The sequence below is a fragment of the Ctenopharyngodon idella genome, chromosome 17, assembly GCF_019924925.1.
Source record: "Ctenopharyngodon idella isolate HZGC_01 chromosome 17, HZGC01, whole genome shotgun sequence".
NCBI lineage: Eukaryota > Metazoa > Chordata > Actinopteri > Cypriniformes > Xenocyprididae > Ctenopharyngodon > Ctenopharyngodon idella.
Genome location: NC_067236.1, coordinates 7,701,318 through 7,729,281, shown reverse-complemented (window position 1 = coordinate 7,729,281; position 27,964 = coordinate 7,701,318). Strand labels below are relative to the sequence as shown.

Below are 27,964 nucleotides of genomic sequence, written 5' to 3'. Positions count from 1 at the left end.
CTGCAGGACATGGGCGGTCACTTTTCTGTCTATATAGACATGAGCACAGCACACCTCTTGAGATTAATCACTCGTGCACATGATCAGGCACACAGTGCACATGTCTGAGCAGTCACAAGTCACAGTCTCGCCCAGCTGGAATGAAAGCAGCACAGTGATGGAGTTCAGAGAGCTGGGAGCAGACGAGAGCTCTGAGGGAGATATGGAGGATCTGGACAGTGTGAAAGCCCTGACAGAGAAACTCAAACTCCAAACGCGCAGACCGTCGTACTTAGAATGGAAAGAGCGACTGCAGGCTCGCCCGTGGATTGATGCCACAGACAGTTCAAATGTCAGCAGCCCAGAATCTGTGGAGAAGGACACCCAGCTATCCGACGACTGGAAAGATGGGATGCCTTATAAGAATATATGCGGCTTTGATACGATAGACGACGCGTTACAGTGGCTCAGAAACGAACTGGTATTGTATTTATATTTCATAAGCTTTATATTTTGTTTTAACTTTTGGCTAAGTTTATATGGTCATTGTCTAATAAGTAATATAATAAATTATCTATCTATTTATCTATCTAATCAATAAAAAGCATTTTTTTTCAAGTTGTTCTTAAACATACAAGAAACAATACCATTCAAAAGTTTGGGGTCAGTATTCTTTTTATTTTTATTTTATTTCTTTATTTTTTTGGAAACAAATAAATACTTTTATTCAGCAAGGATGCATTAATATAATCAAAAGGGACAGTAAAGACATTTATAATGTTGCAAAATATTTCTATTTCAAACAAATGCTGTTCTTTTGATCTTTCTATTAATCAAAGAATCAGCTTTGACATCACATGAATATTTTAAGTTGATAATCAAATAAATGCAGACTTGGTGAGCATAAGAAACTTCTTTAAAAAAAAAAGTTAAAAATCTTATGGACTCCAAACATTTGAACAGTAGTGCATAAAAAGCCAAATTACTAATGTTAAATATAAGTTTAAATAAACAATATACTGTACATATAGTATAAAATTACATAATTGACAGTTAAGCAGTCAATTTGATTTGGCTAAAGAGGCAGACTGCTCAACTGATGTTGAAATCTTTGGCATAGTACAACACAGGTGGAATGACTCTAGTCTCTCGGCGTATTACACTTAAATGCCACACAGCTGCAGAAACTTGAGTGGGTGTTCGACAGAAAGGTGTGGACAATTCCCTGCATGTGTGACTGCTGTTCTGAATAATTTAAACTCATTATAATTACTGCTGGTTATCAAAGTATCTGGTTTTAGCTGTAGTCCACAGAAATGTGTGAGCTATAAAATCATTCTCGCTCTCTCTTTCTCTCTTTCTCATTTCTCCTCAGAGGGAGATGCAGATGCAGGATAACCATCTCGCACGGCAGTTGATTCACTTACGGGGGGAGATCCACAGGCTGAAGGTGGAGCAGGTGTGTCACCGTCACAAAGAGATGCTGGATGACGCCACGTATGAGCTGGAGGAGTGCGAGGAGGAATCAGACCTGCTGTGTGACATCCCCATGAAAGCCGCCTTCACTCTTTCCACAACTCTCAAACATCTTGGTCTCACCAAAATGAACCTCAATTCCAGACGATTCTCACTCTGTTGAGAGGCAGATGCCCCTCAAGAAAACTCCAAGCAGAACTTCTATTGTACTGACACTGGAAGCCAATTTTATTTCATTAAAATTGGACTATAATAATAAAAATGCTTCAAATCGCTTAGCCTTATTGAACTTTGTTTGACCAGACTGGTGGTCATATCTGGAAATGCAGTAACCAGCAATACAACAGCAAACCATTATCTTCACATCTATTATTAAACCACTTGTGAAAGTGGACTCACCACAGGTCTGAAAAAGTCCTGAGAGTTGGGGAAGAGTTTATATTTACATTTGAAAATATCTGAGCTAAGAATCAGGAGGAACCTGCTTCTGTGTCAAAAGGCCTGTGATTGGCACACACTCCCATCAGTGTTCCTGACTGCTCAGGAGATGAAACACTCTCCCGTCGGCTTGGCTGTGATCCTGAGCAGCAGCCTCACAGGAAGTGTGAGTTTGTTTAGACATTTTGTCACCTCCTCTATTAAAACCTAAAAATAACCCACACTATAAGGCTCAGAGCTGCAACAAGTGAGAAGCTTTTCAGCCCACTGTCGGTGGTTGGTCTAACATACCTGTTTTGCTTGATGTTTGAGAATGTTGTGCTTGGGAAACTTTCATATACACAGTGAGGTTCCTAGACTTAAATGTTTATATATATATATATATATATATATATATATGTATAATATATGTTCTTCATACTTCCACAGAACCCATTAAAGTTCAGTTTACGTAATTACAAGAACAGGAAATATAGCCCTGCTTTTGTGCATATATATACTGTAAATGCTTATGTCAAAAGCTTCACGATAAAATCAAAACATCAAAGAGGACCTTTATATTTTTACAAATTTTGTCTTGGGACTGAATGTGCATTAACAATTTGTTAAAAATAGATTATGTATGACATGAATACATCTATTCAGCAAAGATGCATTAAATTGATTAAAAGTAAAAGAAAAGGCTTTTACATTGTTTAAAAAAGGATCATGAGACACTGGAGTAATGGCTGCTGAAAAGTTGGCTTTGCCATCACAGGCACTTAATTTGAAAACATTAAAAAAATATGGATCCCAAGCGTTTGAATGGTAATGTATATAATATGTTTTTTGATTAATCAAATGTTTGATGTACAAATATTTAGTGCGCTGTTAAGGGTATAAAACATGCTTTTGCTTTCAATCAACCTGTTTACTGAAATCGAACACAATGACTGACTTTTTATCTAAAAACTAAAAAGTGCTTTAAAAGTTGCCTTAAATTAATAAAGATGCCTTAAAATTATTTTTGATATTTTATTGAATATTGTAATTGAAGAGAAAGGGGGAAAAAACATCCTTCACTGTAACTAACTTTAGTTTAGTGTCCAGTTCTTACTATTAACTAGGTGCTTATTATTAGCATGCAGTAGGATATTGGCTGTTTATTAGTACTTATACATCACATATTAATGCCTTATTCTGCATGATCATATTCTACATCCCTTAATCCTACCCAATACCTAAACGTAACAACTGCCTTACCAACTATTAATAAACCAAAATTAGAAGTTTTTTGAGGCAAAAGTCGTAGTTAATAGAAAAATTGGACCATAATCCTTTGAACATCACTGTTGCTTTAAATTTGTAAATACATTTCTATTTGTAAATACAATCTTCAAAATGTATTCACAGTATTGTGTTGATTTATGTATTTGTGTAATTATCCAAACTGTTTTGTGCAGTTCTTAACTTGCTTTAATTCTTCCATCTTGCACATCCTGACAAGAATAAACACAGAGGGCTTTTATGCAGTGTTGTCACAGGAATGAAAATAGAGGGTATTTATCAGACAAGGCTGAATTTATTACTAAATGAGTCAAACAATGGACCAATTGCTTTATCGATTGTAACTGCAGAGACAGGACTGGCTGACAGAAGGAGCCATGTGACTGCCAAGAAATGATCTCATGCTAGATAAATATATGGAGAGAGAGGGGGGGGAGAGAGAGAGAGAGAGAAAGAGAGAGAGAGAGAGAGAGACGTGAAAGATAAAGTTTTCTTTCTTTAAGCTGTTCTCAACACTAATATTACAAGCTTTTGTAGTTTATCTCATAAACAAAGTGGCATTAGGGCAAGTACCTTCAGTGAACATCTCACATGAGGGCTGCTTTAGATTCCACCTTTTAAGAGAAACATGAACTATTTAGGTCACCTGAGAAGACACAAAAAGTGTTTAGTTGTGTTCCAGATACAGATTTCCTCGAGGCCTAGAATAGAAAACAAACACTGTGCCATGGAAAGTGTCATTCTGCTTTGTAGAGTTTAAATGAAACCATCATGATAACCTACCTAACCTTACTTTTATTTGACGTACATTCAAATTATTCTGTTACATATATAGACTATTTGCATGTTACATGGGATGAATAAATATTATTTCCTGTGGGAAAAAAATTATTTACATGCAATACGTTAACATTTTTTTTTCAGCCCAATAAGAAGTGAAATATATTCAAATTTATTTTCATATATCTTTTTGCATAGCACTATTTTTTGAACAGCAATATTTATAATCATTTATAATACTTACAATATTTAAGAATAATAATACTTTTAATTCATATTTTTCCAAAGCAGCTTTACAGAAAATAGTACCGTACAATTAGTGAGACAACAATAGCAAATAAAATCTCCCTAGAAAGAGACACAAATAAAATTCTTGAATTATTATTGAACGTGTGTTGAAAGGAAGGAGAAATGAACATTTATCACATAACTATGCATATTTGTTGTTTAGTTTTTTTGTTAAAACAAAATATTTTTAATCGCGTAAATTTTCCACAGATCTCCTAGCACCCTCTTGTGGTCCCTGGGGCTCCCAAGACCACAGTTTGAAAAGTTTTGGTATGGATTCACAATCTCAAATCATCAAATAAACATTTGCTTTCACAAGAGATGTAACTGTGAATATGTAACTGCCTATTAAGATTATCTGCCCCACTCAACATCCCCCCTCCCTTCAAACCCCCCTCTTCTCAACCACAAGACCTGCCAAAGAATGGAAAAACAAGCCATTGTTTCAGTCTTTTATTCAAATTGTGAACCAAAAACTAAACAAGAAATCCAGCCAGGATTCGACATACTGTTGCAAAACTGACCCTAATGTGGCTCGTATTTTGAGGGAATCTAACTGGGTAATATACCTATATATGATAAATATTTTTACAGTGTAACACCCCCTACATCCACCCCCCACCCCCACCCCTGAAACCACAACACCTATTTCTGCTGTGATCATTGGACTCACCACATGAAAAACCTGGTCAAAAGTCACATCGGGTAACATAAATCAAAATAAATACAAAGGACATAGCAGGCTTGGGCGTTAAGTGTCTAAATTAAGATGAGTGTTCCTGCAGTAGAAGGTTAAAAAGGTACCTCATTTCCTTTGAATGTTTGGGCTGTGACTTCCTGCAAATGCATGCTCTATCTGCAGACTGATGCCACAACAAAAGTGTGTGGTCTGCTCGGAGAGAGCAAGAAACAAAGAGAGAGATAGTGAACAGGTTTAAGAGACAGATAATGAAGAGAGACATGAGATGGGATGGCATCATATCCAAGTAAAATTTACTTTAACTTAAAATTTCCATTTGCATATTAGTTTACTATTGCATATTGAATTGGGCTATTGCAAATTGCATATTAGGCCTATTCTCTCATTCTCTCATTAACATTTGATTCAAAGTGAATCAGAGGCCTGACTTTTTTCTTTTTTTCTTTTTTTTTTTGTTTGCAAATGGGCACAAATGCAGCATAGAATAGGAATGTACGTAACACTGTTAAGCATAAATATTCAAATGTGAAATTTTGTGGCTCTATTCAGTACAAGTACAAGCCAAAAACCCATGAGTGCCGTTAAAGTTTCCACTCTTTGACATCATGGCACCACAAAAACAGGTGACAAGTGGAGTCCTGACCCAGAATCCTTCACTCCAATGACACCAGCTGCTCAGAGTAGTGTGCACCTGCTGAAAAAATGTTAAATATCAGCTCAAACACTTCAACGACAGGAAGCTCTATCATCAGCTTGCTTTGCAGCACTGTGGTGTGCGTATGTGTGTGTGTGTGTGTGTGTGTGTGTGTGTGAGTGACTGATGCTTTGAGAAATGATGTGAAAGTCAAGGTGGGAAGTCAAACTGTGACGTGACTTACACAACTTTAGCAGCACATGTCATCGAAACACGTCGAAGCTTTACAGATCTCATTGCTTTGTTTGTAATCTTGGTTTAGACGCATGTGGCAAAATGTGTTCTTCATAAAATATAAAGCTAACGACATGGCAATGCCTGCTGAACTGGCCCATCACTGATATCAACATCTTCTGTCGACAGAAAAGGTGAGTTTTACTAGTGGGTTGCTACTTTTTCTTCACTTAAATCATAGCCCAGATGAATTTTAATGAGTACTGGTTATCAGACCTGTAAAAGTATTCTCAGGCAGTCTATCTATATATAATAAACGATCAATTGGATGAGACTTTACAAGCTAAAACTAAAGCCTGAGCTAGCAGACTGATAGCAGAGGGTATAGAGAGCGGATTATACTCTCATCCGCTCTCTATACCCTCTGCTATCAGTCTGCTATCTCAGACTGTCTCAGGCTTTAGAATAACTGTAGTAATACTCTCTTAAAAATCATTTCACAAGGCTTAAAAACTAAAAAGAAAAAAGGAAAAGTAATCAAAAAGAGTTTAAAGCTGAGCTCATAATATTTGCTAAATAGAAAAAATGTCAAGCTTTTATTTTCTGGGGGGAAAAATGCAATAGAACATTCAGTAAATTATTAATAATGTACATTTTAAATGCAGGCGTAAAATATTGCTATTGTGAAGTAGAAAGGTAGACGTGAGTGTGTTCGGATTTAAATAATATCTATGCACTGTCTGTTTAAATCGAAATTTCTAGAACCCTATTACGTTGTCGGCTCCTAAGTGATCAAAATTCGTTAAATTTTTTATTTTTATTTTGGATTGAGTTTTGACACTTTTAATATTAAAACAGTAAAATAGAAAATCTTCATAGATTAAAACTGGTGGCTTTTTTTTTTTTTTTTTTTTGAAAAGGGGGATTTTCATAAATGTTGGGGCAGTGATTATAAGAAGGAAATTCCCTGCCTTAAAGGCTGTCACTTTAAACTTTCATTTACAAATTACAATCTTGCCCTATTCCTATCATGCAAATCATACTATCATGATGTATGTCTTTCTTAAGATCATTTATTTATTTAATTATTTATTTGGGTAATTGTCAGTCATAAATAGTACACTTTTCTTGTGCAGGAGAACAGCTAAAACACTGAGGTAAATTAAAATAACATAGAACACAACAGCTCTGTATATAATAAAGACAGTAAAAGCCAAACCGATTTTTTTGGCTTAACTTTGACTGTTTGGTGTGAATCAGTGAAGTTTATCCCTCGTGTCTGAACCTCTTGACCTCTGTTCGCTCTCCAGTATAATATTGAGACAGTGATATATAAAAAAACATGTGATTGTGTCAGTGGGATTCCAGAGGAATTTGATCTCTTTGACTTCATTTCAAACCTATAAAAACACATCCTATGTAACAGAAAAATCTGGAGGCCTAAATGAACACAAAACCATCCGTCATCATTTATTCATCCTAATGTCGTTCATATGACTTTGTGCTGCGTAACACAAAAGATATTTTGAAAAAAATGTCTTAGTATTTTTTGTCCGTATAGTAAAGCCAAAACAACAATGGACCGCACTGACTATCCCTTTAAGTGATTAAAAAGGTCTAGGAAACACCTATGTCATATAAACTATGCATATAAACTCATATTAACTATGCTTGGTTCTTCATAAAGCAATATGAACTCAAAATATGTGACCTTGCCATACATCTCTCGAGACTCATTTGCACTGATACTGGTCGGGTCAGGTACATGCCAGAGATCAGTGGAAAGTCTTGACTCTGTTTAGAGATCCTGCTTTGATTTGGGCTGTTCTCCCAAACAATCCCAGGAGCTCACAGTGTTCAGTTTGACCCTGAGGGTTGAGCTTTTCCTGACCCAACAACACAGTTTCTCACGGGTCCAAACCCCAAAGTGACATATACATTGTGTTAGCACATTAACTCTGATTATTTCTCTGTTTAATGGTAATGAAAATGCTTTTGGGCTTGTGTGTTTACATATGGATAAACTGCAGTACAGCGCAATCTTACATACAAACACTTATATACAGAGATTTTTTTAATGAATGTGCTATATTCAAAAAGCAAAAAAAAAAAAAAAACCACACACACACACGGATATGGATCACTGTAATCCAAATCCCTTCGTTTGTTAAGAAAACTGTCTGAAACTTAGAGTGTGAGTTGGAAAAAGTGTGTCTAAAATTCATAAAGAGGATTAACCTCCTTTACAGATCTAGTCCAGAACTGTTTTTGTTTTGTTTTGTTTTGTTTTACAGACAGAACAGTTTGTCTTACCCTACGGAGACAAATTGTTAAATATATAAACTGAATATTTTCGTCTTTTTTCTCTGATAAAATAGTAAATACACTCTCTATTAACTCCCTCTTTGTTTGCCAGGAGCTAGATCGATGCATGTATTGCACTTGAATATATCCATGAATTTATTGTCAGAATTATTACAGTTGTCACTGTTTTCTCTCATTCTTAGTAAATATGGGGAACTGCGGCTCTTATGATCCTGATGATGAATTCTCCTACCATCCAGACGAATGGTGTGATCAATGTAACTGTCCAAAGCCTCCAGCCAGTCAGGTACGTGTCTGCTGAAGAGAATATCATGTCAAAGTTAGCTACACATAATAGCCTACTTCTTTTTTTTTTCTTTTTACATGCATGTATATCAGTCACCACAAAGTTAGATTGTAAGTTAGTTAGGGTTAAACAGACGCTCGCAAGAATAAATTGCATTATTTGGCTTGTAACCATAGCAACTGTATCTTGCTCATTCCGAAGGGCCTGTTTTAAAGTGGAAGGGAAAAAGTATCGGAAGGTATAGCGTCAAAGCATACCATGCTAAGTGCTTTTCTTATTTTCCACTATATTATAGATTTACACATCACAAATATATATTAAAAACTATGACATGTTTCAACAGTTATCAACATCGCAAATTTAATAAAGTTTTTAATATTTTCATATGTAAACAATTTAATATACATTTATAATGCTAAACTTTGTGTTATAGTACCATGGCAGTAAATGACATAAAACAAATAAATGTTACTGCGAAGGTGTTTCTAAAAGGCCTAGAACAGCTTAGGGTAGCTCTTCTGACTACTATTGTTTTCCTTCTTTTGGAAAGCTGTGGAAATGCTATCGTTGATTTTTTCTTTTGCTTTTAGAGCACATGCAAATACAAAAATTATATTTGCTGTCATCTCTCATTCACCACTATAGAAGTTTACCCAACTATGACTACTGCTTCTGAGAACCCTGAAAAGGGCTTATTTAGTGTTATTTCCCCCCCTAAACGTATTTAAGATCGTTTACGGTTAGCTAGCTGTGCTAGGCTCATTACAAGATATTCGGGTTAAAGAACAACGATCTTTACACCCTAAAAAATTCCTGTAGGAACCCCCATGGAAGTCAGTGAATAACTCACACTGAGTGTTAGAAAATGTGCTAGTTTTATATATTCATTTAATATATTGTTCTAGAATTGTGAGACGGTTAAGAACAGGCAGCCTGTAACGTGAGACAGCCTGAAGTCACTAAATATGTAGGGAGACAAGATAGAAAGGAAGTGGTAGAGCCATTCTCTACACTAAAGTCATGCATTACAAATTTCTGTGGTTTATAACATAAGACAAAACACAACGTCTCACAAAGAGCTACACAAAGCATTTTTAAAAAAATACCTAGCTGAAACTGAAATAGAATTTGTGTGTTTTCAGGTGATCTTTCCAAACGAAATTGCATGATGTTTAATTTAGTTTAATTTAGCAAAAATGTGGAATATCATTTATGATACTGATAAATGACGATCTTGGGTTTGAGAAGGGGAGACAATGAAAATCCTGAATGTGTAAACAACACCTATATTAAAACAGACAATCTCAGTAGATCTTCTAAACACGGTTGAATATGGTTGACCACTGACCCCACACTCTTAAAAATGATTTGATAAAAATAACAGCCAATGAAGCCTATTATCCCCTCTTAATACAGGAAGTGTTTAGATCTTTTACACACTAATGCGTCATCTAAGCCATTTTAATTACGAGGACTCAGGAAATGTCATCATAAACCATGTTTATGTTGTACTACCAGTGTCATACCCATGTCATTATAGAAATATTTGTCCTCATGAATCATATAAACAAGCACACACAAGCACACACACACACACACACACACACACAATGTTTTTGAAAAATGATTAGCCTAGCTGATATAGCTGAAATGGAATATGTGTGTTTTCAGGGGATGTCTTAATCCGAAATTGCACAATGTTTAATTTAGTTTAGTTAAAAAAAAACTGTGGAAAATGATTTATGAATTTAATTTTCTGATTAAATTAGGCTCAAATACGCATTCTTTCTGGTTAAAACATGTATTAATTAATTTAATCTGTTCCTACTGTGATCCTTCTGCGTTAATGTGACTCATTCTTCTGACGGATCAGCCCACTTAGGGTTACATAATTTGAGGGAAATGAGCCTTTGTGTTGGTAATCAATTGGAGACTAAAACGTCTAGCTAAATTTACGGCACATTTCCTCGTGATTTGTTTTTATTGAAGTAGATTAAAGAGAACAACACATGTTGTTATTGCATAATGAGAATGATGGAATGTTTACTTTTACAGTGGTAGTTGTTTCATATAGGCTGTGAGAGAAGAAAATAAGAACAGTTCCACCCTGTTTAGGGAAGTGGCTTTGTGTGTTTTATGACATTAATAAATTATTGGCATAGATTAAAGGATCCAGATATTGAGGTTTTGATATCATAAAGAGCTCATTAGGGAAACTGCTAATCAAATAATTAAAACTGCTATCCTTCAGACAATTTCTAAAATCTTATTTGTTATTTGTGTGCTTTTAGAATTTTAATCATTTTAATGGCCATTACTGCTCACTGTTTTCTAGCTATTGCCATCTTTTTGTTGTTGTTTTTTAGGTTTTTATTCATACTGGATTTTGACATTGTTTTCTCTCCTCTCTCTCACACAGAACTTTGATCCTCTGATTCCATATCCATCCCAGTACACACCTCCACCATCATCACCTCTTCCAGGTGAGGTGACACGTCAAACACCTGTCCTACATATATGCTCTTAATGTGTGTTGTAGATAGCTCACTCTTGTCATCTGTGTATTCCAGAAAACTTGGTGGTAGCCATATACAAATATGAGCCATGCCACAGTGACGACCTTGGGTTTGAAAAAGGGGAGAAGATGAAAATCCTAAATGCGTAAGCAACGCCTAAAACAGACTGACACTCTCTGCAGATTATCTAAACATAGTTGACTTGTGGGTTTTGAGAAGATGAATTAAACTAAGTGTCCCTTATAGGTTTAGATCAGAGTCAGGGTTTCCCCATTTAAATTTTTGTCTGGTTTTAAAACACTGTCGTGGTATGAACTATAATGTATGTATATATTTGTGTTTCTTAGCGATGATCCTGAATGGTACATGGCGGAGTCTCTGTTTACTGGGCAAAAGGGATACATACCACAGAATTTTGTAGCAAAACTGAACAGCATGGAGACAGAACCGTAAGTAATGTTAACGGTCGATTGCATTCAGAGCGCACAGACACACTCATGTATACCCAAACAAATCCACAATTAAATGTATTAAATGTATGTATGCAGATCAGCTGGTTTTTGAAAAGAGAAGATCAAATTAGCTTCCCCACAAGAGGTTTGGGAAATGCCGCCCAAAACTGTGGCTGAAAGTTTGATTCATTCAGGGTATCCCTTGTCGCTTATGACAAATGATTTGCGTGGTGTCAGTAATGGAAAGAGAAGAAAAAAAAATACTCCCACAAATCACACAAGTTTCTGAGCATCACTATGCTAAACTGCTGACACCACATTTCTGCGTATGTTCAGGTCTAAGATTTTTAAGATCTTGGGAGGAGTGAAACGCCCCAACCCTCTATTTTTAGAACAGTTTAAACCCAAAATAAACGATCCCAAATAAGATAATTAATGAGTCAAAGCCCTCATAAAATGACAATAATGTTGTGTTGCAGGTGGTTCTTTAAAAATCTCTCCAGGAATGACGCCATGAGGCAATTACTGGCCCCTGGTAACACGCAGGGCTCCTTCCTCATCAGAGAGAGTGAGACCACACCAGGTATGAAACAACGCATTGCTCTGCACACAATAGCAAAAACAAACACAAAAGCTGGAGGCCTTGAGATCGTCGTAGCCGGGCCATATCACATTACAATGCTGGATCAGAATGTATTGCTTATAGTACCACTATATAAAAAAAAATTGAAATGTAAAAAGTAAATAATAATAATAAAAAAATCTTAATAAAAATTACAAAATTCAAATAAATAAAATATAATTATAAATAATTTTAGAAATATTATTAAAATAATATTTAAATACATTTTAAATAAGTTATTGTGTCAGGAAACCCATTGGGATAATTCAAGGGTGAATTTTAGAACATTTTCTACATGTCATTCACTGTAAAATGACTCCAGTCTAGAAATTCTCAGTGTTGTGAAGGTAGATGTGTGACTGTACAGTATGTGCACTTGGCCGCCTCTGATTGTCTTCTTGTTCTGGTGCCTCAGGTAGTTTCTCCCTATCTGTGAGAGACCTTGACCACACACAGGGCGACGTCATCAAGCACTACAGAATCCGCAACCTGGACGCAGGCGGATTCTACATCACCACCAAGATCTCCTTCAGTTCCCTCTCAGAGCTGGTCAAACATTATTCACGTATGTTTGAGTGTTCATATGTGCCTTAGACAAATCGGTTGTCAGGTTATTTATAAAAGACATAAAACAAGAACAGTTCGATCAGGCTGTTTATAAGAGCTCAAATGTAGTGTGGATGAAAAGTTACACCATTTGTTTATCTTTCTTCGCGCAGGAGAGGCTGATGGTCTATGCACCCGCCTGGTGAAGCCGTGTCAGACCCGAGCCCCTCAGAAGCCCTGGTGGCAGGATGAGTGGGAAGTACCCCGTGAGTCTCTCAATCTAGAGCGCAGACTGGGGCAGGGGCAGTTTGGAGAAGTATGGATGGGTAAGAAGTGTTTTACTTCCTATTTCTCAACTGTATTACAGAATTTAGTCTATTTTTACAGTGGGGATTAATGGTGGAACGATTTCTAGATGAGTAACTGTAAAGCATATTTTCACATATTTTTTTATGGATATCGAGACCATGTCAGACCACATGGAACACCAATATAAGAATAAATAAACCACAAAAAAAAAAAAAAAATTCATTTCAGCATCCAGGTGTTGTGCCTGGCCAGGTCTGTCTGTGCTTGTCTGGAAATGTTTGCAAGTGAGCAAACATTGTGAATTGGACCATCATAAAAGGGTATAGATAAACATGCATCTACAGGCTAGTGTGTATGTGCTGCTCTTACCAGTTTTATGAGTGTGTCTGGCATGTCAGAACTGTAAATACAGTAAGATTGTTGGAATGTTTGACAAATGTTTAGCACTGAAGACGGTCAGAGCACTGTAAATTAACACATTCAGCATTTGGTCTCACTCATCCTGCGATTTAAGACACTCATACACATGGGTGTGCGCTTAAACTCACTCTTACACTCACAACACAACTAACAATTTTTAAAGCTGAATTTTGGGTGAAATGAACACATTTGTGGTAGCTATTGTATTATCTATCTAGACCAGTGGTTCTCAACCTTTTAGACTGTTGTTGTCCAACACAAAATTCAAAGCTCTGCCGAGATATTTTTGCTATTTCTGCTGTAATTATGACAAAAACACTTGTTTTAGAACAGAACTGGTAGTATTAATATGTTATAGTCATCATAAAACGAAAGTTAGTTGAAAACGAGTCTTTTCTTGCTAACTGTGACGTATATCTGAGTAAAACAGCTTCTTGAACAAGGAAAAATGTAGAGCGGAACTTGATTTTGTCCACTGAGCATTGATTGGTTTGTTGTGGTTTGCTATAGTGGTGATCTTATGTGAGTGACAAGCTGTCTTGGGCCAGTTGCATAAACATAGCAACTAAGTTAAGATTGTGCCTTAAGAACTAGTCTGATGAACTAGCAGTTAGTTAAAGCTAATCAGTCTTTCTTTTTGGAATCAAATTAGACCAATCTACCTTTTCGTGTAACTGACTTAAAAAAGTTATGATCAGTCCTGAAGAGAAAATGAGATGACTAACTTGTAAGACTAGTCTAAGCAGTTTATGCAACCAGCCCCTGTGCTAACGCCGAAAAACACGTCATCAGAGAAGAGAAGAGAAGAGAAGAGAAGAGAAGAGAAGAGAAGAGAAGAGAAGAGAAGTCAGGAGGGAAAGTTATTTTGATTTTTTTTTTTTTTTTTTTAATTGATGTGCAGGGATAAATTATTTATAATAAATACCACAATATTCCATAAAAAAAAAGAAAAAGAAAAAAAAAGAATTGTCAATATTGATATCATGGTGACTTTATATTAACCAATTAATTTTGTGATTACAGAAGTTTTAAGAACTGTATGTATACTTCAATAAGAACAAAAGTTTTTGAGGGGGGACAACAGAAATATGATTTCAATTTATAGCTTGATTTTATTTGTTTTTTTAAGCATTTTAATTTAGATTGGTCGAGAGTGGTTTTCAACCCCTTGATATAGAATAAAAGTATATTAATTATGATATATATTTTTGTTTAGTTACCAACAGGATGCCACAGTTTGTGTTTACAGTAGCATCATGATATATGGCCTACACTCATGTGTTATATGTTCATATGTTTAGAAGATTTAAATGTGTCCAGTTTTCAAACAAACCAACTTCAAAGTGAAATCATGCTTGTCTTGTGTATACCCTAAAAATAGAACTATAGAAGTCACATCAATGCTTTACATTTACCACTTCCTGTCCCTGGTTGCCATAGCAACTGACTTGTCAGCTCCGTGACCGTAAGAGCCTGTATCATAGCTGCCATTTTGTTTGGTTTTTTGCAGTGAATATCTTTCTTTATTCAAATGAAAGAACCATTCCATGTAATGGATCATTCTGTTCATTAAACCTCAGTCATTTTCATTTGTGAGATAACATCACACAAATCAACACCATAGAAATAAAGTCAACCGGTTATCAAGCAGTCAGACAATGTGAAGCCAAAGAAACTCAATGAAGGAGAACATTGTGAATTTCTCACATAGTAAACTCTTTAAAAACACCCTTATAAAAAAAAAAAAAATTCTGATAAGGATTCTGATAAGGAAGTAGATAAGCAGTAGTTTGGCCACTTATTTCTAAACATGTGATCCAAACTGAAAGATTAAATTCAGACCTTAATGAAATAGTTCGGTGTCAAGTAAATCATTCTTGGTGAATTTTCGAAAATCAGAATATTGAGCCTAAAATGTATAGCTAAAAAACACAAAAAAATACAATTCTATTATCATTTACTCACCCTTATGTTCCAAAACAGTATGACTTTGTTCTTCTGTGGAAAACAAAAGAAGATATTTTAAGAAATGTCTCAGTGTTTTGTTTTGTTTTTTTTCTCTTCATACAATGGAGATCAATGGGCAACAATACTGTTTGGTTAGCAGCATTCTTCTTTTATGTCATACAGATTTGTATCAATATGAGAAATTTGATGACAGAATTTTCATATGGCTGAACTACACCTTTAAATTAAAAGGTTAGTTCACCCAAAAATGAAAATTCTGTCATTTATTACTCACCCTCATGTCGTTCCACACCCTTAAGACCTTCATTAATCTTCGGAACACAAATTAAGATATTTTTGTTGAAATCCGATGGCTCAGTGAGGCCTCCATAGCCAGCAATGACATTTCCTCTCTCAAGATCCATTAATGTACTAAAAACATATTTAAATCAGTTCATGTGAGTACAGTGGTTCAATATTAATATTATAAAGCGACGAGAATATTTTGGTGTGCCAAAAAAACAAAATAAAGACATATAGTGATGGCCGATTTCAAAACACTGCTTCAGGAAGCTTCGGAGCGTAATGAATCAGCGTGTCGAATCATGATTCGTATCGCGTGTCAAACCGCCAAACTGCTGAAATCACGTGACTTTGGCGCTCCGAACCGCTGATTCGACACACTGATTCATGATGCTCCGAAGCTTCATGAAGCAGTGTTTTGAAATCGGCCATCATTATAGAAGTCGTTATTTTGTTTTTTTGGCGCACCAAAAATATTCTCGTCGCTTTATAATATTAATATTGAGCCACTGTACTCACATGAACTGATTTAAATATGTTTTTAGTACCTTTATGGATCTTGAGAGAGGAAATGTCATTGCTGGCTATAGAGGCCTCACTGAGCCATTGGATTTCAACAAAAATATCTTAATTTGCGTTCTGAAGATTAACAAAGGTCTTACGGGTGTGGAATGGCATGAGGGTGAGTAATAAATTACATTATTTTCAGTTTTGGGTGAACTAACCCTTTAAGACATTATTCTCTAAGGCATTATTAATAAATTATTCTCTCTCTCCATGTATAGGGCTGTATAACAACAACCGTAGAGTGGCTATCAAGAGTCTCAAGCCAGGTACCATGTCCATCAGTGCTTTCCTGGCTGAAGCAAACCTGATGAAGACCCTGCAGCACCCTCGACTTGTGCGACTTTTCGCTGTGGTTACACAGGAGCCCATTTATATCATCACAGAGTACATGGAGAACGGTGAGACAAGCAAATGCACCTATACACTCGTGCAAACAAGGTGCAAAAAAGGAGGGGAGAGTTCTATGAAATGACAAAGCCTTCATAGTACTAAATGATTCATTCATGCATTTCACCTGAACTATCTTTACACAGATCCTCTCATTGAGTAAATTTCCATTTAAACTTTCATCGGGGTTTCATGATCTAACAGGTCTGAGTAGTATCAGGACAGTGAGCACTGTCTGAGTGTTGTTTGTGTGTGTTATGCCCACAGCACTTCCACAGTGGTGTCCGCTCTATGAAAACAAAGCTTTCTCATGGCTTTGAACATAATGAAGGCATCTCAAAATGCATCCCTCATTCACCTGAATGATTCTCAGCAGAGCAATATCAAACAGCCTCTTTGATTGTGCAATATTTTGAAGGCCAACTTTTTTCAGTCTCTTTCATTGACCACAGTGTTTTTACATTTATAGACATTTGGTCTGCCTCTTTTATATATACGAATGCACAGCTATGAACATTTTAAGTTTAACTATGATTATACATGCATCTTTGTAAACGTACAACACTTACATTACCCAGTTTATTCATAAAATGGAGATTTAGCAAAAACATACACTACCAAGGCTGCATTTATTTGATCAAAAACACAGTAAAAACTGTAATATTGTGAAATATTATAACAATTAAAAAAAACTCTTTTGCATTTTAATATATAATTTATTTCTATAATGGCAAAGCTAAATTTTCAGCATAATTACTCCAGTCTTCAAGGGTTATGCTCACCCCAAAATGAAAATTCTGTCATTAATTACTCACTCTCATGTCGTTCCAAACCTGTAAGACTTTCGTTCATCTTCGGAACACAAATGAAGATCTTTTTGATAAAATCTGAGAGATCTGAGTCTGTCTCTCCATAGACTGCCTTTGCAAATTGATCTTTGTTGCTTCAATGAGTTTATAAAGAGATCGGAAAACTAACCCATATGAATCGATAGATTCAGTCCAAATTTTCTGAAGAGACTCGATCGCTTTTTATGACGAGCAGATTTAATTTAGGCTTTTACTCACATATAAACCTTGATCAGTGAACATAAACAGATGCTCAACCAAACCTGAATGATGCACGAGAACAAACCTCTTTCGAAAGCTAAAACGTGCTGTGTAATGAGGTTCATTCTCGTGTGTTATGAAGCATGTTTGAACTTCTGGAAGAGGTTTGTTCTCACGCATAATGAGTAATTAATGACAGAATTTTTATTTTAGGGTGAACTAACCCTTAAAGTGTCACATGATCCTTCAGAAATCATTCTAATATGCTGATTTGGTGTTCAAGAAATATTTATTATTATCACAGTTAAAAACAGTTTTTTGAGAAACTGTAATTTTTTAGATTATTTGATTATTGACAGAAAGTTCAAAATGACAAAATTACATTTAATTCGATCCTTGCTAAAAAAAAAAAAACTAAAAAAAACAAAGCATACATTTGACCCCCAAACATTTGAATGGTAGTGTGAATTTTCAATACAAAGGAGGGACCAAATGCAGTACATTGCCCAACCACTAAACTGAATATTTGAGGGGATTTCTATGGTAGTTACGGCCCTGGGCCCGTATTTATCAAGCCTCTGAGAATTACTCACAAGAACACTCCTAAGAACTGACTTAAGAGTAAAAAAAATTCTTGGCTCAAAGCTGTGCTTAAAAGTTAGTTATCAAGCACCTCAGTCGTACTTTAAATGAAGTGTAGGACTGAATCTTAAGTGTCAGTCTTAGAGATGATTCACGACACTTTGCTGTGCCACAAACGGAATTTTGGATGATGAAATAGGCATGGACCAATCACTGAATAGATTTCATTATTTAAGAATATTCTCAGATATATTACATTGAATGGTGAAATTCCTAAGAGGAGTTTACATTCAACACACATTTGACATGAAGAATTTTCAAGAGAATGCATTATGATATACGCATTGGAAATGAAAGATAAACACGCTTTCCACCTTGTTTTAATTGCAAATTTTAAACCAGTGTGCTGCCTATACATAGCCTAGATTTTATGATATAATCAGCCACCATGGAATTCAAAAGAAAACCGAATTGGCGGGAGGAACAAGCGCTGCTGCTTGCTGAATTAGTCGAACAAGTTCAGCCCAACATTAACCAGCGCTGACAAAGATGATGCCTGCTCTGTTCAAACTATACCGTTTGATTAACTGCTCGTCATTAAACATTTTCAAAAACATTCTTCCTCTCCTGAAAAATTTGCGCACGTCTCTGTCTCCTCAGTGCCATCACAAGCCCCTATTGGCAACTCCTAACCACTTGAGAGACCTCTCGAGCTGTCTTAAATAACTGGGAGAGTAAGAGTGATTCTTAGCTTTAAGAAATTTGATAACTTGCTTTTATAGTTAAGTTTGAAAGTAGGAGTAAATTTCATGAATTCTCAGCACTTAAGACTAAAATGGCACTTTAAGAAACTTGATAAATACGGCCCCTGATGTTTATTCCTTCATAATGGCTGGTGTTTAATCAAACATATTACATAACGTGCTTGTCATTGTTCACTAAGCGGTTCTGACGTCTCTCATAACCCTCTTGTAAATGGCATGCAGAACTTGTGTTTCATATCTGGCATTCCCTCCTCGAGTGTTCTAGAACATAAAATGACCCACTTTAGTTTAGTAGAACACATTAAGTCCTTGTGTTTTGTGTCACATCACATTCTCAGAATGTTCTTGTCATTGTAATACTCGGGTCAGATGAACATTTCAGAAGTCCTTTTTTTTTTTAAACAATTTTCCATCTGTTACCACTCCTTTCCTCCTAAGTATTAGTTCACCCAAAATGTAAATTCTGTCATCGTTTACTCACCCTCATGTTGTTCATAAATCATATGACTTTCTTTCTACTGTAGAACAACAAAGATGTTTACCAGGGTGTATAAAGCCGCTCAGAGTAAAATTTTAGTCTTAAGTGTGTCAAAATTCTAAGAATTATGTAATCTTAGTCTTATTCCTAGACTTAAGAATAAGTATGATTCATAAAGGCTCCTAAGTGTCAAGACTAGGTCTTAGCTCCTAAATATTTAGGAGAGCTGGAGAGGTCTCCTAACCTAGTTAGGAGTAACAAGATGGCAGCAAAGAAGAGGGGACACACGCTTTCCAATGACGATATGATGTATTGGAGTTATATGATGACATAGAGTTGATAAAACAATATAAACTTGATTGACAATTCTTTTTGTAACTGACCTAATAATAAATGTAATAACTTTAAATAAATGTAATACATTTAATAAATATTACTTAAACCAGGGGTTCCCAACCACGTTCCTGGAGGCCCCCCCAACACTGCCTGTTTTCCATGTCTCCTTAATCAAACACATTTGATTCAGATCATCAGCTCATTAGACCTGCAAGACCTGAAATGGTTGTGTCAGACAAAGGAGAGATACAAAATATGCAGTGTTGGGGGGGCCTCCAGGAACGCGGTTGGAAACCACTGACTTAAACAATAATTAATACTTTTAATGCATTTTAATACATTTAATGACTTTGAATAAACTTTTTATAACTTTATATGTAACTACTTCTCCCACTCTACAAATCAATGCTCTGACTGTAGAAATTAAATGGTAATTACCTTTTTTTTCCCTTTTTTTTTTAAATGACCCTACCATCAAAATATGAGGAAAATATTATTATTTTTATGTTTATATTATTTAAATGTTTTAAAATATGAAGGAAGAACACACTAAACTAAGCAAAGGTATTTATCTGACAACATTTTTGGCAAAAAAAAAAAAAAAAATTAAAAAAAGGAAAACTACAGCTACAGGTTTCAGAAAAACAAAAAAGCTCAGAAGAAAGCACACATTGACTACAACATAATTAGTTTTTAATATTTCATTGGTCCTCTTGTTTTTGCATGTGTTCATAATTTCTTTGTATGACAGCCTGGCCAAAAATAATTTTTTTAAATAATTTGAAATTTCATTTCATTATCACACATGAAACAATTGACTCCCAGCGATATGCTTACATCTTTTAACACATTTAAAAAAATATTTGAATTAAGGTTGAAGATGTCAATTTTCATATGGCTGGACATCACATTTGGCCACTACTCTATGGCAGTTCATTGACTTTCCAACTGACCATCAAACCATGCGGCAAAAGCAAGCCACTTTTATGTTGACAGTGGGCTTCCCTGGAGTTGTTGGAGCCATTGATAGAACTTCTGTTCACATCATTGCTCCAATTGTAAATGAAGAGACATATATCAATTGAAAAAGATTCCACTCCATCAGTACTAATTAGTGATAATTTTGCACAATGCAAAGCTATTTTTAAAAATAAATTTAAATATTAAAACATTTCAGTGTCTTTTTAAATTATTTTTTTTAATAATAACATTAAATTATTGGTGTTGTGCTGCTGTGACTTCACCCTTGCAAGCTCGCTATTGGCTGATTCCGAGGTTGAGGGCGGCCATTTTGAGTTGACATCATTGTAGTCCTTAGTTCACAACTCTTAAGTCAGCACTTAAGAATCAGTCTTAGACTTTACTAAAAATTGCTTTTAGCTTCTTTATAAAAGTCTCCTACTCTTAGAAAAGTCCTACTTTTTACTACAAATTTTTTGACACTTAAGTCAAAACTTAAGACTATACTTAAGAGCATTTCTGAGAAGTTTTGTACATACGGGCCCAGAATGTTTATGCTGCTTTTTTCTATGAGATCACAAAATGACTTCAAATGAAAAGGAAAATGTTGCACAAGTCCTAAGGACTACATTTATGGTGCTTTTAGAATGTCATTTTTGGAGCTTGACAGCAGTTGGTATCCATTCACTTTCACTGTATTGAAAAGTGCAGCGTGAACCTTTCTCAAATGGTCTCCTTCATAGAGAAAAATGTGTTTCACTGATAAAAGAAAACCATGCAGGTTGAAAGCACCATGATGACAGATTTAATTCTAGGTGAACTATTCCTTTAAAAGCTTGAGATGCTATAATATTGTTTGGTTCCCTTTTATTTTGTGATGTTATCCTGAGAAACCTTTAATCCTGAGAAGCAAATGCGCCCTTACAGCAGTTAAAGATCTTTATAGCTGCGGCTCTGTTGCTCTGTGTTTATCTAACTACTAATGCATAATAAAACCCTCATACATACTCCGCATCTCACTGCAAACTTCTTGAACAATGCACAGGAACGTCCAAAGCAGACTTCAAATAGAAGGCAGGCTCAGAGTTAAAGCATGAATTCCATCACATTAAAAAGAGACCGAGTGAAGCAGAAAGCATACAGAGAAAGTGAGAGAGAAAGGAAATGGCAGATACAATGTGAGGTATAAAAAGAGAGTCTTTGTTCCATAGGCTGGTATCGGGAATGCTTTCTAATTTAGAGCCAACCACCCAGAAACTCACTACAACAAATCAGACTCATAAATGGTCACCATGGTCACAGGTGTTCACAGAAAAGACATCCACACCCTATCTTTTCTCTTTTTAACGCAACAATAGCACTTTGGGTCGTCATCGCAGGTGTATTCCGATGCACGTTATTCCATGTGTAACCCAGTATGGATTGTTTGTTGCTCTCATTGCCCCTTGAGAGGATTGCTGGGCCTCCAGAATGTCATATTGACGCCGACAGTAACAAAAGACTCTAAGAGGAGCAGCCACGTTACTACAACGTCAGCGTGCTGGTGGCGCAGCTTGTGAATGGTCCCGCTTTGTGTTCCCTCTTTAAGGAAGCTAATGGAACACTACACTCAGCTTGTAAATCTTCCAATTCTTTGTTTAGGAAAAGTACAATTGTTGTCTGTGTTGTTATTTTAAAGAAGAGGTTGATGTGCCCTTTTTCCACCCCTCTGTCATTTTAACAATGGAGACAATGACAGAATGATTCAAAACATTGGAACTTCATCTAAACTTAACCCACGACCTTGAATTTTACACCCTGATGCGATCTGAGATCAAAGGAATATATATGCCACTTGTTATTAGAGTTCCTAACGGGGCATTTTCCGCTGCACCTTTGTGGGAATTTCCTTCAGGGTCAGTCAGTTCTTTTTCCAACACAGCCTGTTGTCTCAAAAGCAACAACTTTGGCCTTTAACACCAAATGTCTTAGCGGCTGATCCAAACTGGCTGCACTAATTTCCTGCAGTTGTTATGTTCTAGTTCTTGGAACTAATCTGAGTGCCGTTGTTTGCGCTTCTAGCAAACTTTGAGAAGAGCTTACAGTACGTTTTAAGTACAAAAATAACAACATTCATCTATCTGCTGTTTCCTTTTGCCTTTGAACTAAAATGACTGATGGAGAGAGCGTTCTTCCGGTAACATTCAGTTGTGGTAAAAGAATGTTCATAAAAAGGCTGTTGAAGACAAGACAGAAGACTTATGAACTATAATTAAAATGTAAAAAAAAAAAAAAAATGTACTGTATGATTTTCTATTCAGTCTATTGCAGAGCATGCTGGGAGTGGAAAATACCCTGGTCAATCTCACTAGTGCTAACTAGTGACGTTTCATAGCCAGCTTAGTTCTTTGAGCATATTTAACATTTTATGGTTTGCGGTGAAACATTAATAAATTCTGTCATAGATTGTTTTGCTGTATATAAAATATATGTTAAAATGTCATGTTGACTCTGGTTTTAGGCAGCCTGGTGGATTTTTTGAAGACTCCAGAAGGATCTAATTTAACCATCAGTACTCTGATCGACATGTCTGCCCAGGTAGGCTGCATGTGACCCTATCATATGTTTTTTTTTTTTTACTGCATTCAAAACCTCAGGGGTTAGACACAGGAAACAAAAAACTGACCCAAATTTGTACTTGTTACAAGCTCAAGTCTACATTTCAGCCCCTTTCTGTTTATCACTCATTCCTCTATTTGACCACTGTCTCTAAGCTGGTGACGTCAGCTTTACTCAGCTGCTGTTCTGCTTCCTAATCTCATGGTTAACAATGAGCACGACTGTGTGTGCTGGAAAGAGTCTAGACACCTTAATACAACAACAACTACCCAAGCCAATCTAGAAACAGGCTAGATGAACAAACAATATACATGTGTTTACATATACTGTACAAAATAAACTATTCCTTAAATTACATTGGTTAAAATGTATAAATCAACTTTGCCATCACAAGAATAACATTAGGTTTTTATGTTTTATTGGGACATTCCATAGATATAATGTTTTTTATACTGTACAAACTGTATGTTCTATGCCCCTACACTAACCTTACCCCTAAACCTACCCAGAATCACAGAAAACCTCCTGCTATTTTCGATTTTCAAAAAAGATCATTCTGTATGATTCATAGATTTAAGCTTGTTTCCTCATGGGGACCACAATATGTCCCCTCAAGGTCAGAATTTACTGGTATTACTATACTTGTGGGGACCAATCAGCAACAGGGGGCGTATGACGGTCGAGGAGAGAGAATGAGCAAGAGGGACATTTGAAAATAAGAAAAAGAAAGAAAATACTGCAGAACCAGAAATGGGACACAATACAAACAGCTCAAAAGAATATCACTGGAATGAAGCGCTTTAGGGCCCGGTTATATTAGAAAAGCTTTCCAGCGCTGGAGAGAGCTAAGAGGGAAGGCCTGAAAACTGCTTTGATCCCGCTTCTCATGTGAGTACACTGGGTTTTGATTGTCTGGAGCTGCTGTGCTGTTTGCGACTAACAACGAATACTTTGTATTTACTCGTGTGTACTGTATGTTCATTTTGTGTGCTTCCTTGTCGTTTGTTCATCAACTGCGCTTTATTTTTCGTGAAGCATTTTGTTGTGCGTCAGCTGTGATAAACAGACATCCGCTCGCATTGCGTGTGTAACAGCGGCCAGACAGTGAGAGTTCTGCAGTTGAACCACTGCATACTGACGACCGCTAGAGAATGCGGTGCTTAGCGTCATTGGTAGTGCATTCGCCTCGCATACCAGTAGCGGTTCGAGCCCGACTCAGAGCAGAGTGGTTAGAATTGGAGTGTGAGTTTTAGAGGCGGAGCAATGAAGAAAGGGGTGTGCTTGTTTGGGTTGATTTCAAATATCAACAATGTCCAACAGCGTAGTTCAAATACCACTTACTGCACCTTTATTTAAAGAACATCTAATTATTATGGGAACAGTCAGTGTAGAATCCATGAACTATTCACAAGCAGACAGTAATTTCTGAGTAGAGAGTTTGTGCTTTGATTTAGCTCTAGGTTTTCTCCTAGAATCGACTGATCGGGTTTAAAATTAGGCTGTCAGATGGTCTTGATAACTCATGGTATGAAAGTCTTTAATAGTGAGAGTGTCTCATGCGCTCAGTGTGCGAGTGATTGGAGTGTGAAGATGAGAAAACACTGATGTTTTTGAGCAGTGTTTCAGGTCAGAGGTTCACAGGGATTGTGTGACATGGGATAGATGTAAGGAGGTGGTCTTTCTTTCTCGTGGTAATGTGAAGAAACGATGATATCGTTTTTCAGCAAGATATTCAATGAAATGTTGGTGGTGAAAGGATAAGAGGGAAGGTGAGAGACAGAATGTTTTGAAGTGGCATTAAAAAGAGATGTTTTGCTTTAGGGATCAGCTTAGATGTTGTGTGATATTTTTCAGCTATTCTTCTCCATAAAGTGAATGAGATCATTCAGGGCTTTTAAAAGGTCTCGGCAAAATTACTACTTACATGCCTCTTATCACGCACACACACAAATTAGATGCATGCCTGCACATTTATGCAAACCTGTCAACTCTGAAGCAAAACTGTCAGGCACTTTCACATCAAACGGACACGTTTTTGACTGTTTGCTTAAGCGTAACACTTCCTTGAACAAACATGCACATGGTGTCATAGTGCAACATCCTCTATAAAAATCGGACGGCGTTGCAACAAATGAAAATCACACTATCATGCATCACCCATAATGCATCTGCACACACACATTGAAATCATGATAGTATATGGCCTCAATCACAGATCACAGTCTAATTTCATGTGAAAAGGAAAATGCTCCTTCCCTCTCATTCTGACTGCGGTCCTGGGTCAGAAATAGCAGACCTCTGAGAAGTTCAGCAGCCATCACTGTTCTGAGATCAGTCAAAACTGGAGCTAGCTCAAACATGGGGAAAATATGAAAGATGATGCATCAGACATCAGGAAGTATACCAGCAAGCCAACCTTCTGTATGAAACCTATGGTTTTGTGCTGGGTGGAGTGGAGCAGTGGAGGTTAAAAGTCAAATCAAAGGAAGCAAAAAGCAAGGCCCTCCCTATCTCAGGAACTGACCTCTGTCTGTGTTTGTAATGTGTTATGCTTGGAATGAAATATTAGCCTACTGCGTACTGTTTTGTAAAAATAGTATGTGAAACTTTTATGCAACAATAAACTGTTATAGTATGCTATATTGTTGTCACATGACTTCATGTTGTTGTACATTCCATTATTTAAAAAAAAAAAAATAATTATTTTATTAAACTGATCAAAAGTGACAGTAAAGACACTTATAATGTTACAAAAGATTTCCATTGCAAATAAATCATGTTCTATTGAACTTTTTGTTCATCGAAGAATCCTGTATCACAGATTATAAATATTTAAAAAGAAAACAGTTGTTTTGAATTGTAATAATGTATCACATTATTACTGATTTTATTGTATTTTTTGACCTCAAATTTTTTAACTGTAATTAGAATAAATTGTGTTTGACAGTCATTTGACAGCTTGATTAAATAATGATTTGAAGAGGAAATATGATGGGCGGTTTTTTTAGCAAATATTACTTGCAGTTTATTTTTTTACGCTGGTAATAAAAGGTCAATTAAGGTCAAACAAGTACCGCTTTGTGAGATACAGTATCTAGCACAGTATTCTCTATTATATACACCAAATGTCATATGTCATCTCAGTATTTTTAATGAATACTTTGCATGGTATACATATTAAATACTGCAGAAATAATAGCATAGTAGTATTCTATTCTGAACATAGCCATGAGCACACACAGCCTTGTTATTAACACTTTACTGCCCCCCGCAGGTCGCAGAGGGAATGGCTTACATTGAGCAGAAGAACTACATCCATAGAGATCTGAGAGCTGCCAACATTTTAGTGTCTGATGAGCTCATTTGCAAGATTGCTGACTTCGGCCTCGCCCGCCTCATCGAAAATAACGAATACACTGCCAGAGAGGGTAAGGTAGCATCAATTGCATCATGCTCTGTTCTATCCTGTCAATTTAACAATAGCATTAGGCTACATCACCAAAGAATCTCATTTTATGCAAGAAAGTCTGGCTGCAACACTTTAAAGGAGACCTAAAAAGATGCCTTTTGCTTTAAATCACACAGGTGCAAAGTTTCCTATCAAATGGACGGCACCTGAGGCCATAAACTATGGCACCTTTTCGATCAAATCAGATGTCTGGTCGTTTGGAGTACTGCTGACAGAGATTGTTACCTATGGAAGAATCCCATATCCAGGTAACAAAGAAGCTCAATGTGCTTCCTGTTTGACCTCATTTTGAAATGCATTGTGAAGTCATTTTGTCATTTCTCAGAATTTTACACACTGTTACTCCTGATCTTTCAGGGATGACAAACCCAGAGGTGATCGCAAACCTTGAGAGAGGGTACCGCATGCCTTGCCCCGATAACTGCCCTGAGGCTCTCTATATGGTCATGAAACACTGCTGGACAGAGAACCCAGACAACCGGCCCACCTTTGAGTACCTGCGCAGTGTTCTAGAGGACTTTTTCACCGCCACAGAAAGACAGTACCAGGAGCAGCCCTGCTGAAAAGATTCCTCTTACGAACAACAGAATTGGAAAAAAATGACAGCCCACGGGGTCACATTAAAGACTTGTATTGGAAACTATTTCAAAATACAGTTCAAGTGTAGTTAAAAGAAGAAAAAAAACTGAGATTTTATGCCTTATTCTATTCGAAAAGTCTAGTGATTAACAGTTTAAACATTGATTTTGTCCAGGCTTTGTCCACAGAATCTATTATGTATAAACCAGGTGCATGCATAGTTTTTTAGTAGTTGGGAAAATCTGTATATTTTTAAATGGCAAACCAAACAGGAAAAACTGCCTACAATTCATCAGTTCTGAGTGTGCTCTCAATGCATGAGTGAAAGCCCTGCTTTGTGTTCTCCCTTTGAGCTTTTAGTATTTCTGCTTTCTGTGCATTCTGCTCTTTTATTTGCCTTTTTATTTTTTATAAATATCTGCATCCTGAACTACTAAACCAGTAAAACAGTCCAAGAGAAAAACTGGCCTCATTCTGTCTCATTTCAGCTATTTAGACAACTCTTTTACAGATCAGAATCAGAAAGAGCTTTATTCGCCAATTGTACACAAACACACAAGGAATTTGTTGTGGTTTCCAGGAGCTCTGGGTCCGTCCGTCCATCCATCCATCCATCCATCCATCCATCCATCCATCCATCCATCCATCCAAGTGTCTTGGAACGCGCAGCATTA

At 36.3% G+C, this 27,964-nt stretch overlaps 2 protein-coding genes across 3 annotated transcripts; both read left to right on the top strand.

The window, feature by feature from the left end:
* fam167b (family with sequence similarity 167 member B) lies at positions 1 to 2,896 on the top strand. The gene is made up of 2 exons (XM_051869082.1): positions 1 to 460; positions 1,355 to 2,896. Exons 1-2 carry the CDS (start codon positions 80 to 82, stop codon positions 1,616 to 1,618), a joined length of 645 nt encoding a protein of 214 aa, XP_051725042.1. The 5' UTR covers positions 1 to 79; the 3' UTR covers positions 1,619 to 2,896.
* lck (LCK proto-oncogene, Src family tyrosine kinase) lies at positions 1,883 to 27,753 on the top strand. 2 transcript variants are annotated; one of them, XM_051869079.1, is made up of 13 exons: positions 1,883 to 2,059; positions 8,303 to 8,406; positions 10,826 to 10,889; positions 10,977 to 11,067; positions 11,270 to 11,371; positions 11,854 to 11,957; positions 12,412 to 12,561; positions 12,716 to 12,868; positions 16,307 to 16,486; positions 23,145 to 23,221; positions 26,517 to 26,670; positions 26,828 to 26,959; positions 27,069 to 27,753. In XM_051869079.1, the coding sequence occupies exons 2-13, from the start codon at positions 8,308 to 8,310 to the stop codon at positions 27,272 to 27,274; spliced, it is 1,512 nt and encodes a 503-aa protein (XP_051725039.1). In that variant the 5' UTR covers positions 1,883 to 2,059; positions 8,303 to 8,307; the 3' UTR covers positions 27,275 to 27,753. The 2 variants fall into 2 exon arrangements, with proteins under 2 accessions (XP_051725039.1, XP_051725038.1); XM_051869078.1 differs by lacking the exon at positions 1,883 to 2,059 and adding an exon at positions 5,695 to 5,989.
* The last annotated feature ends 211 nt before the right edge of the window (positions 27,754 to 27,964 follow it).